Raw genomic sequence first — 16,887 nt, 5'->3', positions numbered from 1 at the left:
TAAAATTCAATTGGTTATTTTCAGATTAGCTAGTTACTGGGAAAAAAAAATTCAACTGAATAAATATTTTTATATCTGTGCTTAGAGAACTGAACATGACTTGGCAGGACCGGGTGTACCGTACATACCCTTAGGGATTTTCCTAGATATGTGCATGAATACATTATCACATTCTACTTAGCATAGTAATCATGGCCTATACCAGGCAAGGAAATTACAAGGTACTTCTGCTACAACTCTGCTTTCACTGCCACAAGAGTCAAAGTTAATCTCCAGTGACCCTTTTTTTCTGAAGACCCTAGCTGTGGCCTCAGAATCCTTCTCACTACTGCCGTCCTGACAGCCTTAACCAATTGAGTAGACCTGACCCTAGAGATAAACCTTGTTTACCTTCCCTGTCATGAGCACATCTGGAAGCAAAGTTATAAAATGAAAACTATGCATAAATTTAATGCCTCAGTTATTACTTAGCTCACGTAGTTGTGATCAGACACCTTTATGGAAGCACCTGAGTTGGAGTTAAAAAGTAATTTCTTGCCAAACAAACAAGTCTTGCTGAGATGCATTTCCAGGTGTACCTGTGCATGATACCACAGTCTAGGTAAGACCTATCCCATTTTGGACCTGAAGAACTCAACAATAAGGGACAATTACCGAACAATTTCATCCGGCAAACCAGCTGAGATGACATACTGTGCGATGCTTACATAATTTGTGTTGTGCTTCCTTACCTCCTATGGAGGCTTTCATCTAGCACTCTCCGATTGCTTGACACCATTAATTAGAGCTCACAATACATGATGGAAGAAGAACTACTGCCTCTTTGTCTTAAATGTCTCCACTCACCAGTGGAGTTTCCAGAACATGAAGTCACATTATTGTCACTGATGGATCTGAAAACAGAACCAGATTGTAGCTTGGGACCATGTCTCAGATAAAACCAAAATATTGTTCTAGGTCCAAAGTGGTATCTTATTTTACAAACCCTATTGCGTCACATGTGTGATACTGACATGACACATATGGAATTTGTTTTCATAGGTTAAATTCATTATTAGCAGGTGATGAGCTTAAAACAGATTCTATGTTTAATTTATGTTTTGTCTCTCCAGAGGAACATAGATTTTTTAAGCAATAAAAAAATTTTTGAGTAAAAATAAGGTAATATCATGGTTATATTATCTGAGGATATGTCAATGATATTCTTTACAAGCACAATGGAAATTGGCGACTGGAAAATTTCTTTGGGATGTTAACAGCTGTTTTAGTATTCTCTTAGAAGATAAGTAGAGGGATCATTCTCATAAGTGCTAACACTTGTTTAGCATACAAGGTGTTTTTTTTTTTTCCTAAGTCATATGGTATTATAGTATGATCTTCATTTAACTGTAACTTCTTGGAAAGGTTAAACACTCTATTTTGGTGCTAAGGACAATGCCTGTTGTTAAGCAGAACTTTTGAAATAGCATATACATGGCATACATACACGCATAAATGGGGATCCTATGAAAGTTATAAATTGGGCATGTCAGATACAAACTTTAATTCAGGCATAGTTCAAAGAAGTGAATTACATAACCATAGCAAAACCTGTTGCATTCCTATCTACACATTTAAAGGAACATGTTTTCTCAGTAAACATCCTTATAGAAACAGGAAATTAAAATGCAGTTGATGATGAAACCTATCTGATTGTAATAAGAAGTAGTGGGTGTCCATGGATATCTGGACCGATCAAAAAACAAAAAGACCATTGACGTAACAACTTAAGAGAAACATTTATAATAAAATCTTATATTTTAAGCTTAATATTTATTAAATTTTGGAATGAATTCTATTTTTTTATTAATTGAAGTGATAATCCAGGTGTTTTAAAGAGACATATCCATTCTGATGTTCAAAATTGTTTTAATCATTTTAATTTCTGTCTGTATTTTTTTGTTTCAAAGAAGTATGATAAGGTTATCAATAAATGTTTTCAGGCATAAATATAAAGGATAATATTCTGAGGTAGAAATAGAATAGAATTGGATTTAAAGATGAAATGGAACCATTAAAATGTTTCAGTAGATAAGAAGAGCTTTCTGAAAGTATATATCTTAAAGGGATATGAATTAGGTATAAAAGACCAACATAAAAGTTATATTTTAAAATGTCAGTTTTTATAATGCACTGGAAATTGCATTGTTTGCCACAATTAACATATATGATGAAAATAAATTTTGGGTGTCATAAGTATATATAATACGATACATAGTTCTATAAACTTATTTGAGGTTACAAAAATTTTGAAGACCACTGATTTAATGCGTTACTTTTTCACTAATTTCTAAGGATTCAGAATATTTTACTGGGCATTTTTCTATAATAATTAGGGCCTGACCCAGTAACCATTTTACTCTCTTCTAGTTCCATTAAAGGAAAAAAAAAAAAAAAAATGCCGGAGAGGGTTTCAGAGCTTTTGCCAAAATGTGATGGAAACATTTCAAAAGTAGATATTACTTTCTTCAGTATGTTACCATTGCCAGTGTGCTCATAATCTACTCTGTATGTTACTACAATAGATTTGTTAGCATGAGGTGGCCCTACTGAATCTTTATTCAGTGTGAGAACTCTGGGGCTCCTTCTCTGGCTGTGTTCTCTGTTGAATCCTGGTCCTGCTACTTACTGGTTCTGTAACCTGAACTATCATATCCGAAGACTACTTTCTCATGTATAAAATACAGAATGGGATATCTACCTCCTAGGTAGATATCCTAGACAATGGGGAACCAAAAGATAAAGTAGGTAACGTATTATGTGTTTCTTGACACTAAATAAGGGCTTATCAATGATAACTATAATAATTTTAAAGATGGTAAAAATTGAAGCTTCAACATTCTGAATAAAAGTTGAGATGAATCCAACAAAATGTAGAAAAACTTATATTGGATTATTTTGAGCTTAGGTCTATACTTTAGTTCATAGTAGTTGTTTGATAAATATTAATTGAATGAAAAATGATTTTTCATGATCATGAAATGACCCAATTTTAATTGATTTTTTTTAAATAAAATCTTTCCCTGGTCACCCTTTTAAAAACTATAACTCTTCTTTCTTGATCTGTTTCATCTCCATTCCCTGCACTATTTTCTCCCTCAGCACTTAACTGCCATCTAACATACCCTATATCTTATTTTAGTTGTTGTTTTTTGTCTGTTCCCATACTAGAAATCTCATGAAAGCAAGCATTTTTATATTTTCTTCATGGTTTTATCTACATAGCTAGAATAATTCCTGGCAAAGGCTAAATGCTCAATTAATGTATAAAGGAATGAGCAAATGATTGAGAGTGAACAAATAAATAAATATATTTAACAATAAATAAAAAAGTACACTAAGCATAAAATAACTGCAAGTTCATTTTTCTTCTACCTAGAATAGTCTTCCAATTATAAGCTCAACAGATCTGAAATAATCTTTTCTTCACTTAAAGATATTCTTTAGACATCTTTGTATATTTATACACATAGATCCTTGAGCAGTTCCCTTTAGCAGATGATAAGAGACGGGAGGTAGTTCACAAGAAGAGTTGATTTTAGCTAGGGATGCATAAAATTTGTATTGTAACAGGTGAGAATATGGAGGTTATGGCACAAGTGTAGAACCATAGATATATATGGTTTTGATGAATAACTTATTCTGAATATTTAATTTTGAAAGATGAGAGACAGTAAACTGTTGAGTGACGTTAGAGGTATAGCTGTTGGATGTTAAAATAGAGAAGAGAAAGTATGATAGTATGGCAGCCCTGAGGGTCTACTCAAATCATTGATTTAAAATAAAACAAGTCATCCAGTAAAACTGTATTTTTCCTCAAGCAATGGTAATGTGCTTGGGAACAGGTAGACAGCAGAGGGAATGTTGTTTTTAATTAGGGTTATGTTTTAACTATGGGTTTATGTGACAGACTGAAAGAGGAGCTAAAAAGTTGATGGCATTTGCGAGTGAATATAGTGATTGATCAAGAGGATGCAGAGAGAAGAAATTGAGGGCGCAGGGGAGGAAAGGACAGAGAAAATGTGATGGGGAGAATGGATGAAAATCTGGGTGAAAAGTTAACGGATCAAAAAAGTCTGGGTGAAGTTGTTGTTGGAAGTGAAGTTTATAGGAAGTAAGCTACAAGGATGGAGGTGATAATTGGGAGATGATGGAGCGTTTGGAGTGACTAATCAAAAGTACACCTTGGGAGGGCAGGCATAAGATAGAGTAGGAGAAAGCAAAGAACTGAGAAGCCAAGATACTAGAAATATTATCGGTGGATGTTGTACTTTCAAAAATTTATTTTGGGAGTCACGTTGATAAGAGTTACACTCAGCTGACTTAAAAAGTTTTTTTTAGAAAACTTGGGGAAGTATCCCAAGGGAGTAGTAAATGACTTCCACAGAGAAAGAGGGTAGAAAGTATGAACTGATAATATGAGACTCAAGTCTGTGAATCTTTAAGGAGGAGGGAGAGAAAAACTAGTCTTGAAGCAGCAACGAGGAGCAAGAAATTCAATGCCTCATCTTTGGCACCTGTTGGTGTGGGAGACACGTAGCCATCACCTGAAAATGTCACATAGAAAGTGAAGTTTCAGGAGTGTCCCCTAAGTGTCCCTTACTTGTCTCAGTTGAGCAAGGAGGTGAAGGAACATCTTGCCAGGATGGAGAATTCTGAGCTCCCTCTGGACTCCTGCTGATGAAAGAGTTCTGAAGGGAAGCCTCTTACTGCTAGCACCTAAAGCAACTTTTCTTTCCAAGCGGGCAGTAGCAGCCTGCTGGGAAATGATATTGCTCTCTTTAACAACTGCATGATATTCCACTGTGTGGAAGTACTGCACAACTGATTCATTCCCGTATGAGGGAGTATTCTATTATACAAGTTCACATCTTTTAGAATCCTAATTTTGTTATAGAATCTTTAGATAGCCATTGCCTAATTTATCAACTATATGATGTATTTTGATATGAATATAATTAAATCAAGTTACAACCGGTTTTAAATACAATACAGTGGCAAAACTGGCAGATTAGTAATCTTGTAGTTTATTTTTCTACCTTTAAGAAGAGATCCAAGTGATTTATTAATCCTGCCTTTAAAAAAATTAGGATGGATAATTAAAAAATCCTGTCATTTCTAATTTGTTTCTTTCTGGTTTGAAAAGTTAGAGTAACAAGTAATAACCTCACAACTTTGCCAACAAAGGTCCATCTAGTTAAGGCTATGGTTTTTCCAGTAGTCATGTATAGATGTGAGAGTTGGACAATAAAGAAAGCTGAGCACTGAAGAATTGATATTTTTGAACTGTGGTGTTGGAGAAGACTTGAGAGTCCCTTGGACTGCAAGGACATCCAACCAGTCCATCTTAAAGGAGATCAGTCCTGAGTGTTCATTGGAAGGACTGATGTTGAAGCTGAAACTCCAACACTTTGGCCACCTGATGTGAAGAGCTGACTCATTTGAAAAGACCCCAATGCTGGGAAAGATTGAAGGCAGGAAGAGAAGGGGATGGCAGAGGATGAGATGGTTGGATGGCATCACCGACTCAAAGGACATGGGTTTGGGTAAACTCCAGGAATTGGTGATGGACAGGGGAGGCCTGGCGAGCTGTGGTCCATGGGGTCATAAAGAGTCAGACACAACTGAGCAACTGAACTGAACTGAACCTCATAACAAAAGAGTTTTTAAGATTTTATTTGCTGAGTGTTCTCAGCACTGAGCCATGACCTGGAGAGGAGCAGAGTGAGGAGAGAGTGAGATACCTAGGCTAGGTCTATGTACTTTAAGAATCCAGATTTGTTCCTTGGCTCAAAAGCAGGGACAGAAGAAAAAGAAGTTATTCATGACCTAAAGGGGATTTTGATATTAAGTTCATGGGCAAAAAATAACAATGACAAGTGTTTTTCTCATCTCTTTGGAGGACTAGGAGCAATATAAACATTTTGCAGAGAACAATGAAAACATGTTAGGTTTAACTAAGCTGACAGTTCTATAAGCTCTTAGCTACAGTAAAAGGAAGGTAGTTTTGTGTTGCATCAGGAGAGAATCCTTATTAAAAACATGTAGCGTTGTCATAAATCCTCTTCTCTGAATGAATGCTTTAAACCAATAACTCTGCCATAGGTGTCACAGTGAGCTGGTCTTCTAGGGTCCAGTTCATTTGAGGACAAGTCTACTATGCTTTCTGAACTTTTGCAGCATTACCAGTACAATAACAGTAACTTAATTTCTTGAACATGGAGCTGTTGAGGATTTTGTGAGTAAGTGTGTGTAAAACATTTGAACAGGCTATCTGGAACATTTGTGTCTAATGCACAATAGCTATTCATTGGAAGGAGATACACAATTTTGGACGCTCTCTTTAGGAAAAGAATGCAAAATAAAAATATCAAAAGTTTACAAATTTTAAAAACTTCAAATGCTACATAAAATCAAAATCCATAGAAGTAATAATATTTTAATTAATTAGTTGCCTAACACATCTCCATAAATGCTTTTTGTCTTACTTTTTTATCTGCATTTTTTTTATTATCTATGCATGTTTTAGTCACTCAGTCGTGTCCAACCCTTTGCGACACCATGTACTGTAGCCTGCCAGGCCCCTCTGTCCATGGAGTTCTCCAGGCCAAGAATACTGGAGTGTGTTGTGATCTCCTTCTCCAGGGCATCTTCCCGACCCAGGGATCGAACCTGTGTCTCCTGCATTGCAGGCAGATTCTTTACCGTCTGAGCCACTAGGGAATCCCAATCTCTGTATGATGTTTAAAAAGATATTTCATGGAAGGAATGGAGAAGTCATTCAGTTTTTCCTCTTCCTCTAGCACAATTAATTGAAAGTTATTTTATTATTTTGGACAGTTTTTAAAAAAAGATTTATTAATTTGTTTTGCTGCCTCAAGTCTTGGCTCCGGCACATGGGATCTTCATTGCGTCATGTGGGATCTTTGAGGATGGTGCACAGATTCTCCAGTTGAGGATGGCTCCCAGACTCTCCAGTTAAGGTGCAGAGGCTTTGTTGCTCCACAGCATTTGGGATCTTAGTTCTCTGATCAGGGGTTAAACCTTTGTTCCCTACATTGCCAGGCAGATTCTCAACTGCTGGGCTACCAGGCAAGTCCCCATTATTGGCAGTTTTGAAAGGCTTATTTCAACTTCATAATTGATAATGCCATGCACATTTTAATATTGTTGGAACTCTGAGAAAATCTCTGGTGTGTTTCATATATGACTTAAAGTTTGTGAAATAATTCCCATGGAGTAGTTTCTGGCCCCATATATCTTAGATCTTATTTCTCTTCCATAATCAGTACTGGATACCACAGAACATGTGCATCTCTTCATACATCCCCTAGCCTGGCACCTGAAAGAGTCAGCATGTGAACTGGAGGAGTCACCTCAGAAGCCAGTGCTACATTAGGATAACTGGCAATAATGGAACAACACTTGGAAGTGCCTGCAAATCACATAAACATATCTTACTAAATGCATGTATCCCTAATTATGGAAACCTTGCAATACTTAGCTATCAAAAACACTTGGCCACTACCTCAGCCATATTTGGAAAAATCAGAGATTCTGGCTATGTCTACAGGGAACTTTAGACACATCAAAATTGTAAATAGAAGCAGTTTAATTATTCTGGGACTAACTGAGTGTTTGCTTGAATTGTAAACCCAGAAGCATTATGCTTACTTCTGCATGTCCACCTTCACAAATTCAGATACAGTCGTCTAATAAAGGAAAAATAATAGTCTTTTCAGACAATTAAGTTATAACGTGTCAAATTTTTATTTGAGTTTGATTGCAAAGGAAAAGTCTTCTAAAAGACCAATGCAAAGATTTCTATCTTGGTAGAGACATTTATAAGAAAAGAAAATTGTTAGTAATCATTTTTAGACTCCAAAGCAAACAAAAAAGGGTGACTTCTGATTAATAGGTCACTCTCAACCTCATTTAGGTCTCTTAGAAATCTGCTCAAACAGTTTGTCTGTGATGCTAATTTCCTCCCAGAAGAATGTTGCAGATTATGTAGCTCAAAAAGTTCTGTATCAGACCATGTTTAGCAATAGTTTTTCCTTTAGCATAGAAAAAGGTCAGTGTTTGGATTAGATTTGAATTTCAGCCAAGTGACTTCCTCAGGTAACTTAATCTCCAAGAGCTTCGATTTGCTTCTCTACTGAAGGAGATAATAATCTTTACTTCACCTGGGTTGTTGTGGAAATGATAGGAGCTAATTAAAAATATGTCTAACACAAAGTCTTGAAATTTGAAAGTGCTCTATAATGGTAGTTTTCTTCTTCCTCTTTGAGACTATGATGCAGCTCATTTCCTTTTTTTTGTGCACTCTAATAATAGACATTGTGCTCTCAAAAATAATTTTGAATTGAATTATTTATTCTAGCAGTGGTCCCCAACCTTTTTGGCACAGGGACCAGTTTCATGGGCTTCCCTGATGTCTAAGTTGGTAAAGAATCTGCCTGCAATCCAGGAGACCCTGGTTTGATTCCTGGATCAGGAGGATCCACTGGAGAAGGGATAGGCTACCCACTCCAGTATTCTTGGCTTCCCTGGTGGCTCAGCTGGTAAAGAATGTGCCTGAAATGTGGGAGACGTAGGTTTGATTCTTGGGTTGGGAAGATCCCCTGGAGAAGGAAACAGCTACCCACTTCAGTATTCTGGCCTGGAGAATTCCACAGACTGTATAGTCCAGGGGGTTGCAAAGAGTCGGACATGACTGAGCAGCTTTGACTTCACTGTACTTCACCAGTTTTATGGAAGACAGTTTTTCATTGGACCAGAGGCAGGGGAATGGAGTCAGGATGATTCAAGCACATTGCATTTATCATGCATTTGATTTCTAGTCTGATGCCACCACTGATCTGACAGGAGGTACTGGTCCGTGGCCCAAAGGTTGGGGACCTCTGCTCTAGAGGCAGCTTTACTGTCTTAAATACAAAAGAAGAAAAAGAACAATATAAAAGGTTTGCTGGGTCACCAGAAAAAGATGGGCAGTGTTATGACGCATATGACTGAATTTTTATAAAACAGTCAAAATATAAATAATTGAAAAAGCATGTTTCCTACAGAAAAATATATAGTAGCTTTATTCAATGAAACCAAGAACTTTCTCTACCAAGTTCCCTATGTATAATAACTAACAGAATGTTGAAAAAAAGATTATTATAATTTATTATGGGATTTCCCTGCTGGCTCAATGGAAAAGAATTTGCCTGCTAGTGTAGGAGATGTGGGTTTGATCCCAGGGTTAGGAGAGTCCCTGGAGAAGGAAATGGCACACAGTATTCTTCCCTGGAGAATCCCATGGCTAGAGGAGTCTGGTGGGCTACAGTCCACGGGGTCGTAAAGAGTTGAACATGACTTAACGACTAAGCAACAACAATATGGTCTATTATATTCTTCAAATGAATGAATAATAGTTAGATGTTAGATCACTTATAAATTATACCTTAATTTAAGGTTAATTTGTACAACACCTCTAAGAAGATGATGTTGCTATTCTTGTTTTTAAATTGTGAAAACAAAGGCTTATCATTTTTCATCAGTCTAAGGTCACATAATTAGAAAAGAATATAGGAAGCTCTCAAAACCAGAACATCTGTATCCCAAGCCATGCTCTTTCTCCAGCACCACATTGTCATTCCTAGATGGTCTGTTGGGGGTCTTTATAACTTGATCAAGAAGATAAATTGTATTTATTGTAAAAATGAAGTTAGTAATTTCTTTGATAGTTGTTGGCATTCGCCTATGATGCCAAGTACATTTCTAAGGATTCAATTCCAGGGGGATGTTTATAAGGTGAAAAGGCAAGTATTTAACCATGCTTGGAACTAGGACTCCTTACTGGACAATCAGAATGGATATTGACTTTAGTTCTGGAGCACTTTCCTGGAGGCCAGAGCTGTTCCAGGGGTTAATGCTACATGTACCTCATCCTGGTGAAGGTTCCCTGGAGAGGAAGGGCCAACCTGTGAAGGACATGATGCCTTTAGAGGGTTCAATTATGAATTTTTTTTTTCTTTTTCCCTGTCATAAATGAACAACCAGGCTCATTTATGACAGAAAAAGAGAAAAGAAAAACAAAAACAAAGAATGGATGCTTTTGAGTTGTGGAGAAGACTCTGGAGAAGACTCTTGAGATTCCCTTGAACAGCAAGATCAAACCAGTCAATCCTAAAGGAAATCAATCCTAAATATTCATTGGAAGGACTGATGCTGAAGCTGAAATTCCAGTTCTTTGGCCACCTAATGCAAAGAGCCAACTCAGTTGAAAAGACCCTGATGATGGGAAAGATTGAAGGCAAAATGAAAAGGGGGCTGCAGAGGATGAGATGGTTAGATAACATCACCAACTCAATGAACATAAATCTGAGCAAACTCTGGAAGATAGTGAAGGACAGGGGAGCCTGACATGCTGCTGTCCATGGGGTTGCAAAGAGGTGAACATGACTTAGCAACTTAACAAAAACAAATGGTTGTGTCTCTGAGTGTCAACAACATATCAGCCCTAAATACACTTCTTTAGTAAAATACTTTGGATGGGATTGCCAAAATTGAAGTAGTGACTGTTTATGAATGTGGAATTGTAGGTGACTTCTATTCTTTACAGTTTAATTTATTCATTCAGCATACATTTACTGAAAGCCTTGTAAATAGCAGGCATTCCTAGATTTCAGAAGTAAGACGGGCTGTTTCTGTTACTTTCATTGGTGTTATATTTATAATCAGAGACTATTCCATAGAGTTAATTAAAGAAGTTATATCAAATATATGAATGGTAAGAAGAAATGTCCTGAGAAGAATAAATCCAGAACTTTAAAAAGATTAAATTGTATTTATTAAAAATGCATGGCAAAAAAAGTTAACAAGTTATTTGTATAGACACCTAATTTTTTGGCAATTCATTTAGTATCCATTTTAATGTGAACAGGTGCTACTGAATGCCTATTTAATGTACAAATGTCAATACCATATTGAGTGACAGGAAGAGTTAACTTAGACACATTCCATCAAATTTAAGATGGTCAAGACTGTGGGGAGAGTTCTCGTATTTTAATATAGCACAATGCTATTTATGTGTATATTTCTATTTCTTAATGAAGTTTCCTATGGGGAAGAATGTCTGATTTTAGAAATTGGTAAGGATTTTCAGTGCTTATATCAAATACTGGCCTTCTCATGTTTTTAGAACATAGATATGTATTGTTTTATTTCTTAGTATTTTTAGAGAGACAAAAGGAGAGGAAAATTGGAAGTAAAGTTAGAAAAAGATTCTGTGTCTTTGGACAAAGAGAAAATTTAACCAGACAAGAAGGTCTTGACTAGCCAGTTCTACAACTAATCCGTGGTGACTGACTCAAGTACAATCCAGCCCAAATATTCAAAATCTACTATTTCACACATAGGCTCTTTCCATTGATTAACCTACTAGATATTCATGCATAAAAAGCTCTACTAATTGCATTTCTGTAAAGCATTAACCAGAAAATCAATAACTTGTCCTAAGCAGAGAAATTTAAAATGTCTCATATTCATGGCCCTTCTGTTGATTGTAGAACCTGTTTAGTGAGGTTTCTGTTTCTACCTCATGTATAGTGATGTTGCAGTGCTGTGTGGGGAAAGCACATTATGCTTGCAAATGTTGCGGAAAAAATATCTGGGGAATGGAGGACTCCAGTTGTTCTCGGGTGTTGTCTCCATTGATGAGGCCAAGCATTTGCTCTGACACAATCTTATTTCAGCTGGGTCTCCTTTTAATAAGGCTTCAAATCCTTATCTCTTCTGGTGAAAATAATACTTGGAATTCTTTTGGGGGCTCAATATATTCAGACATACTTAAATTCATTTGTGTTTGGAACTGACCTCTTACCCCTGATCCCCCTCTCATTAGCTACTCCCCTTCTTCAAAGTATAGTGAAGTAGTTTTTAAAACTTTTTCAACAATAATTATTTTTCCAAATAAAATTTGAACATGACTGCTCAATATATATTTATATAAAGAAAGGGATTCTCTGTCAAGGGACTCTTTCTTCCAATGTCGTCAGTGAAATTCCATGGAGCATTCCATGAAAACCTCTGGAATAATGCAAAGAATACTTGCACAGGAATTAGAGTTGCAATCCCTGAGTTGTTCAGTAATTCAGTTCATTTATTAAACATTTTCAGTATGCAAAGCACTAAAATGCTAAGGGGAAAAAGGCCCTCAAGAGACTTAACCTTCAAGTGTGGGAAAAAAACAGGTACAGGAAAAAGTTCTAGATGCTTTGCAAGGTCAGTGATATATATTAATCACTCTGGACCTTGTGTTTTGGTATATTAAAATAAATAACTTCAGACTACACATAGAACTGTGCTTTTGAACTGTGGTGTTGGAGAAGACTCTTGAGAGTCCCTTGGACTGCAAGGAGATCCAACCAGTCCATCCTAAAGGAGATCAGTCCTGGGTGTTCATTGGAGGGACTGATGTTGAAGCTGAAACTCCAATACTTTGGCCACCTGATGCGGAGAGCTGACTTATTTGAAAAGACCCTGATGCTTGAAAAGATTGAAGGCAAGAGGAGAAGGGGACAACAGAGGATGAGATGGTTGGATGGCATCACGGACACAATGGACATGGGTCTGGGTGGACTCCGGGAGCTGGTGATGGACAGGGAGGCCTTGCGTACTGTGGTTCATGGAGTCGCAAAGAGTCGGACACGACTGAGTGACTGAAGTGAAAACACATAGGACCTTACTACTCTCACATGCTTGACCCTGTGATTCCGTTACTCTGTGCCATTGAATTTGGATCACAGAGGAAAGCCGCTGGAAATGGACGTGAGACATGAAGGTACAAGGACTGGATGCAGCACGTGCATCTGTGAAATTTTTGTAATGTTGAGAAAAGTATACATGATAGTCAGTGAGATAAGAGTGAAAAAATAAATGCATAGTTGCTAAGGAGCAGAATTACTGGGCATCATCTTCAGCTATTTTGAAATGCTCTTCTACCTCCACGATGCACAGGAAACCCAGCTTTTCCCTGATAACTAAGCTCCCTTTTCCACTGAAGGCCTCTTATCCTCCAGCTTCATCTCCAATCCAGTTTCACAAGATCAGGGTCATGCTACCAAAAGTCTCTGCTTATTTATTCCAATAAAAAGAATCACTCTCCATTGAGAGTGCATGTTGATAATTTATATAGAAGAAGGTAAGGGAAGAAAAATTGCAGCTGTATGAATTTAATACAAATTAAATGTAGTTAATTTTAATTATTTAATAATATGATATAAATGCATCAATTCAAAGAAGAAAGGCAATGATGACAGAATGTGATGTCATCAGGTAAGAATTATAATAGTAATATTATTATTCTTATTTATATAAGCCACAGTCTTCCTGGAGTTTTGGAAAAGGAGAAGAAGTACACTAACCTATACTTGGGACCTTATTGAATGGGAAGAAGAGGAGGTAAGATGTTAAGAGACCAGGAGATAAAAACTGGAATAACATATGATGTAGGAAAACACTCACTGCCTTAACGTCTAAGCAGAAAGCAGCTAAACCCAGCTCAGTCTTCCCTTGATTTTTTTTTGTTTTACTAACAACATTGTTATTTTATGAATATAATAGACACCAGTGATAAAATATGTACTTTTTAAGAGCACTTCTTTAATGTTTCCTTAAATTCCATTAGTGGGAAATCATGCCAATTAAAATATAGCTTAGGGTTTAACCTGGAAATTATCTTGCATCTAATTTTTTGCAAGTTGCTTCTTTGCCAAGACTCAACATAGAAGTAGGCCAAATTCCAAGAATTTAGTCAATATTGGATGATTTTTTTTTTTTTTTTATGCCTTAGATATTTAATTAACTTTAGTTTTTCTCATAGGAAACCCTTCGTCCCCAGTTCGAAGCAAAGTATTACAAGATGGAGCGAGTGAATCCTATCAGTGGAAAACCTGAACCACATCAGCCTTCCTCAGACAAAGTCACTCGTCTTCTTGTTTCTATCTCAGGAATATTCTTCATGGTAAAGTAGAACCATCAGTCTCAGAATATTGTGGGATTCCAGGGTTAGAAAGAAGTTCTAAAATACCAACTCATATTGTGACCCTGAGGGGGTAAGCAACTGTATCCTGTTCAGTATGTTGGTGGTACATACATACTATTAAGCAAAATAAAAATCACAGCAGGTCATGCAGTAATTGCAGAGGGAGTTTGCATATGTTTTTAAATAAAATACTGTCTGGGAGAAACAAAGATCATCTAAGAAAAAATGGAAATTATGTAAGTCATCCTAAAATTAGATCCTCTGTTTTAAAACCAAGCATTCATGTGACAGTTGAGATTTGAACAACATATCATGCTAAAACAACTGAGGCTTACACTGTTTATTTTGACTCTAATGTAACTCAGTTCTTTAAAGGAAATGTTAAATTTATGTATGCTTTCTTGGAAAAGTAAATTTCTTTAGCTTTTGGGGTCAATGTTTTGGATCTATGTTGCTGCTTTTATTTTTTTAATAATGCAAAATGTGGATGTCTCTTCCGGTCTCCCATTTTGTAGATTTCCCTGGTGATCACTGCAGTGTTCGCTGTTGTGGTGTATCGCCTGGTTGTCATGGAACAGTTTGCATCATTCAAGTGGAATTTCATCAAACAACACTGGCAGTTTGCAACTTCCGCTGCTGCAGTCTGTATCAATTTTGTAATCATTATGGCACTGAATGTTGTAAGTGTTTACAATTTTTCAGTAGGTGTAAAGTGGGTGAGTAGAGGAGAGGTCTGTGTTTCCTTTATATTTGGATTGGATTTATAAGAAGCCAAAATAAGGCCAAGTATCATTTCTGGCAAAGACAGTTTGGCTTAACAGGAAGTATTTCATTTGTGTGGTTTACATGATTTTTTAAAAAAATTAAAATCCATGACAGTTGTATTGTCTTCCTTGGTCTTTGAATTTATAGTTTATTTATTTATTTTTATTTTTGGTTGTGCTGGGTCTTTGTTGCTTTGCACAGGCTTTATCTAGTTGCAACAAGCGAGGGCTAATCTTCTTTGTAGTGCCCTGGCTTCTCATTGCAGTGGCTTCTCTTGCGGAGCACAGGCTCTAGGCACGTGGACTTCAGTAGCTTTGACACACAGGTGCGTGTGGAATCTTCCCAAACTGGGGATCGAACCAGTGTCGTCTGCATTGGCAGTGGATTCCTATCCACTGCTCCAGCAGCGAAGTCTTGGGTTTATAACTTGATTTAGTGATAGCTTCCACTCATCAAGTATCTAGTGTGTGCTGGAAATGGTGCTATGCTCTTTATTTAAGATGCTATGCTCTTTTCATTCAGATAAGGAATTGTTAGGTTTAGAAAACCAGTCCAACAAATTCAAACTCCGAGAATTTATTGGAAAGATATAGAAAATTCTGTTTGAAAGTGTAGCCTCGTTACCTCCAAGACCTCACGTGAAATGGAAAACAGTTTCTCCATTTGCATTTCTCTGAGACTAAGTATTTTTTCCTTCCTTCCTTTCTCTTCATCTTTCTGTCTTTCTCTCCCTGTTTCTCCTTTCTCTCTCTCTCTTCCTTTCTTCCATTCTCATCTTTTTTTTTTTTTAAACAATGATTCTATTTGCATTTGTTTTCATGGGGAAGAGACTGTTTTTATCAGCAAAAGACTATATTGCCTAACAATGGCCGCTGTTTCAGTGTCTGGTGTGCTGGTGCATTGATATGCTTTTCTTATCTTCATTGACTCTAACTTCATGATCCTGTTGGTCAGTTTCTGTAGTTTATTTAACTTAGATCATCCAGTGTTTTAATGTGCTAATTTCTCAGAGAGTGCATGTGATTGGTTCAACATCACATATACCAATTAACTTGTGAACCAAATGTCTGTGGCTGAGAGGACATTATGCTTAGGTCTGCCCCTTTAGCAAGGTCTGTGGTTGGGGTCCTATTTTCTCTGAAGACAGGAGGCATTGACTGGCTCATTTAGAACAATTTATTTCCTTTAATTCTTCCAACACCACCACACGATCAATATTCTCTCCATTATGTAAATAAGGAAACTACAATTCAGAGAGCTTAAATAACTTGTCCCAGATTGTGCATTTAATAAGTATTAGTGCTTGCATATTTATTTACATGATAATTCATGTAGAGAGCTGACCAATACACACATAATGATGTTGATACCATAAACAGGTAATATGTATCTGGGTCCAAACTAGATTGACACTGGTGTTATATGATTAGTTGGGAAGGGACTGGAACCATTTTCTATTTAACTTTAAAATAATCAGGGAAGTTCTTAAGTGAAAAGTGAATAGTCACTTGAAGAAATGGGTAAATTTCAATGCAAGGACAATAGTTAGTATTTTCTACTGGAGTTTGCTTTCTTCAGGTTCAGTTTATTTGCAGAAGGAGAATATTTTTTTACTGTATCTCCAAGTAAGCCATACAGTATTTTAATTTATGCTTTTGACTCATGGATTGAAATGAACAATAAACATTGAAAAACTACAGAGCTAGGATGAAGAGGGCTGTGTGATAATCTATGAAAGGCAGTATAGGTTGTATGTTGCACAAAATCACCACAGTGAAGGAGGAGCCATTCACAACATGGGTTTTATACAACAGATTTTTATATCTTTAATTCTTATGTTAACTGTTCAAGCAGATAGGGAAAGAAATTGTTTAAGGAAAAGCAGGCTTTAGTGGTTAATATATTTATTTCTAGGTAACACTAGCGATAAGCTAGTATGATTTTAAATTGATTCATTTTCCTATTCTTGGTAGGTTGGTTGAATATTAAATTTTAATAGTATTTAAGTACATGACATACAGTTACATAAGAAGGATATATAATTTCACTTG

General features: G+C 36.5%; 1 protein-coding gene across 7 annotated transcripts in view; it reads left to right on the top strand.

The window, feature by feature from the left end:
- Window positions 1-16,887, top strand: part of ANO3 (anoctamin 3) — a 495,323-nt gene that overhangs the window by 426,898 nt on the left and 51,538 nt on the right. For all 7 annotated transcript variants that reach the window (XM_070383648.1, XM_070383649.1, XM_070383645.1 and 4 more), the window contains 3 exons: window positions 13,406-13,488; window positions 13,910-14,050; window positions 14,587-14,751. In XM_070383648.1, coding sequence (XP_070239749.1) covers window positions 13,406-13,488; window positions 13,910-14,050; window positions 14,587-14,751 — 389 coding nt within the window. The remainder of the gene's footprint in view (window positions 1-13,405; window positions 13,489-13,909; window positions 14,051-14,586; window positions 14,752-16,887) is intronic.

Source organism: Bos mutus, chromosome 15, assembly GCF_027580195.1.
Source record: "Bos mutus isolate GX-2022 chromosome 15, NWIPB_WYAK_1.1, whole genome shotgun sequence".
Classification (NCBI taxonomy): Eukaryota; Metazoa; Chordata; class Mammalia; order Artiodactyla; family Bovidae; genus Bos; species Bos mutus.
The sequence above is the reverse complement of the archived record's forward strand: the minus strand, read 5'-3'. Positions and strand labels throughout refer to the sequence as shown.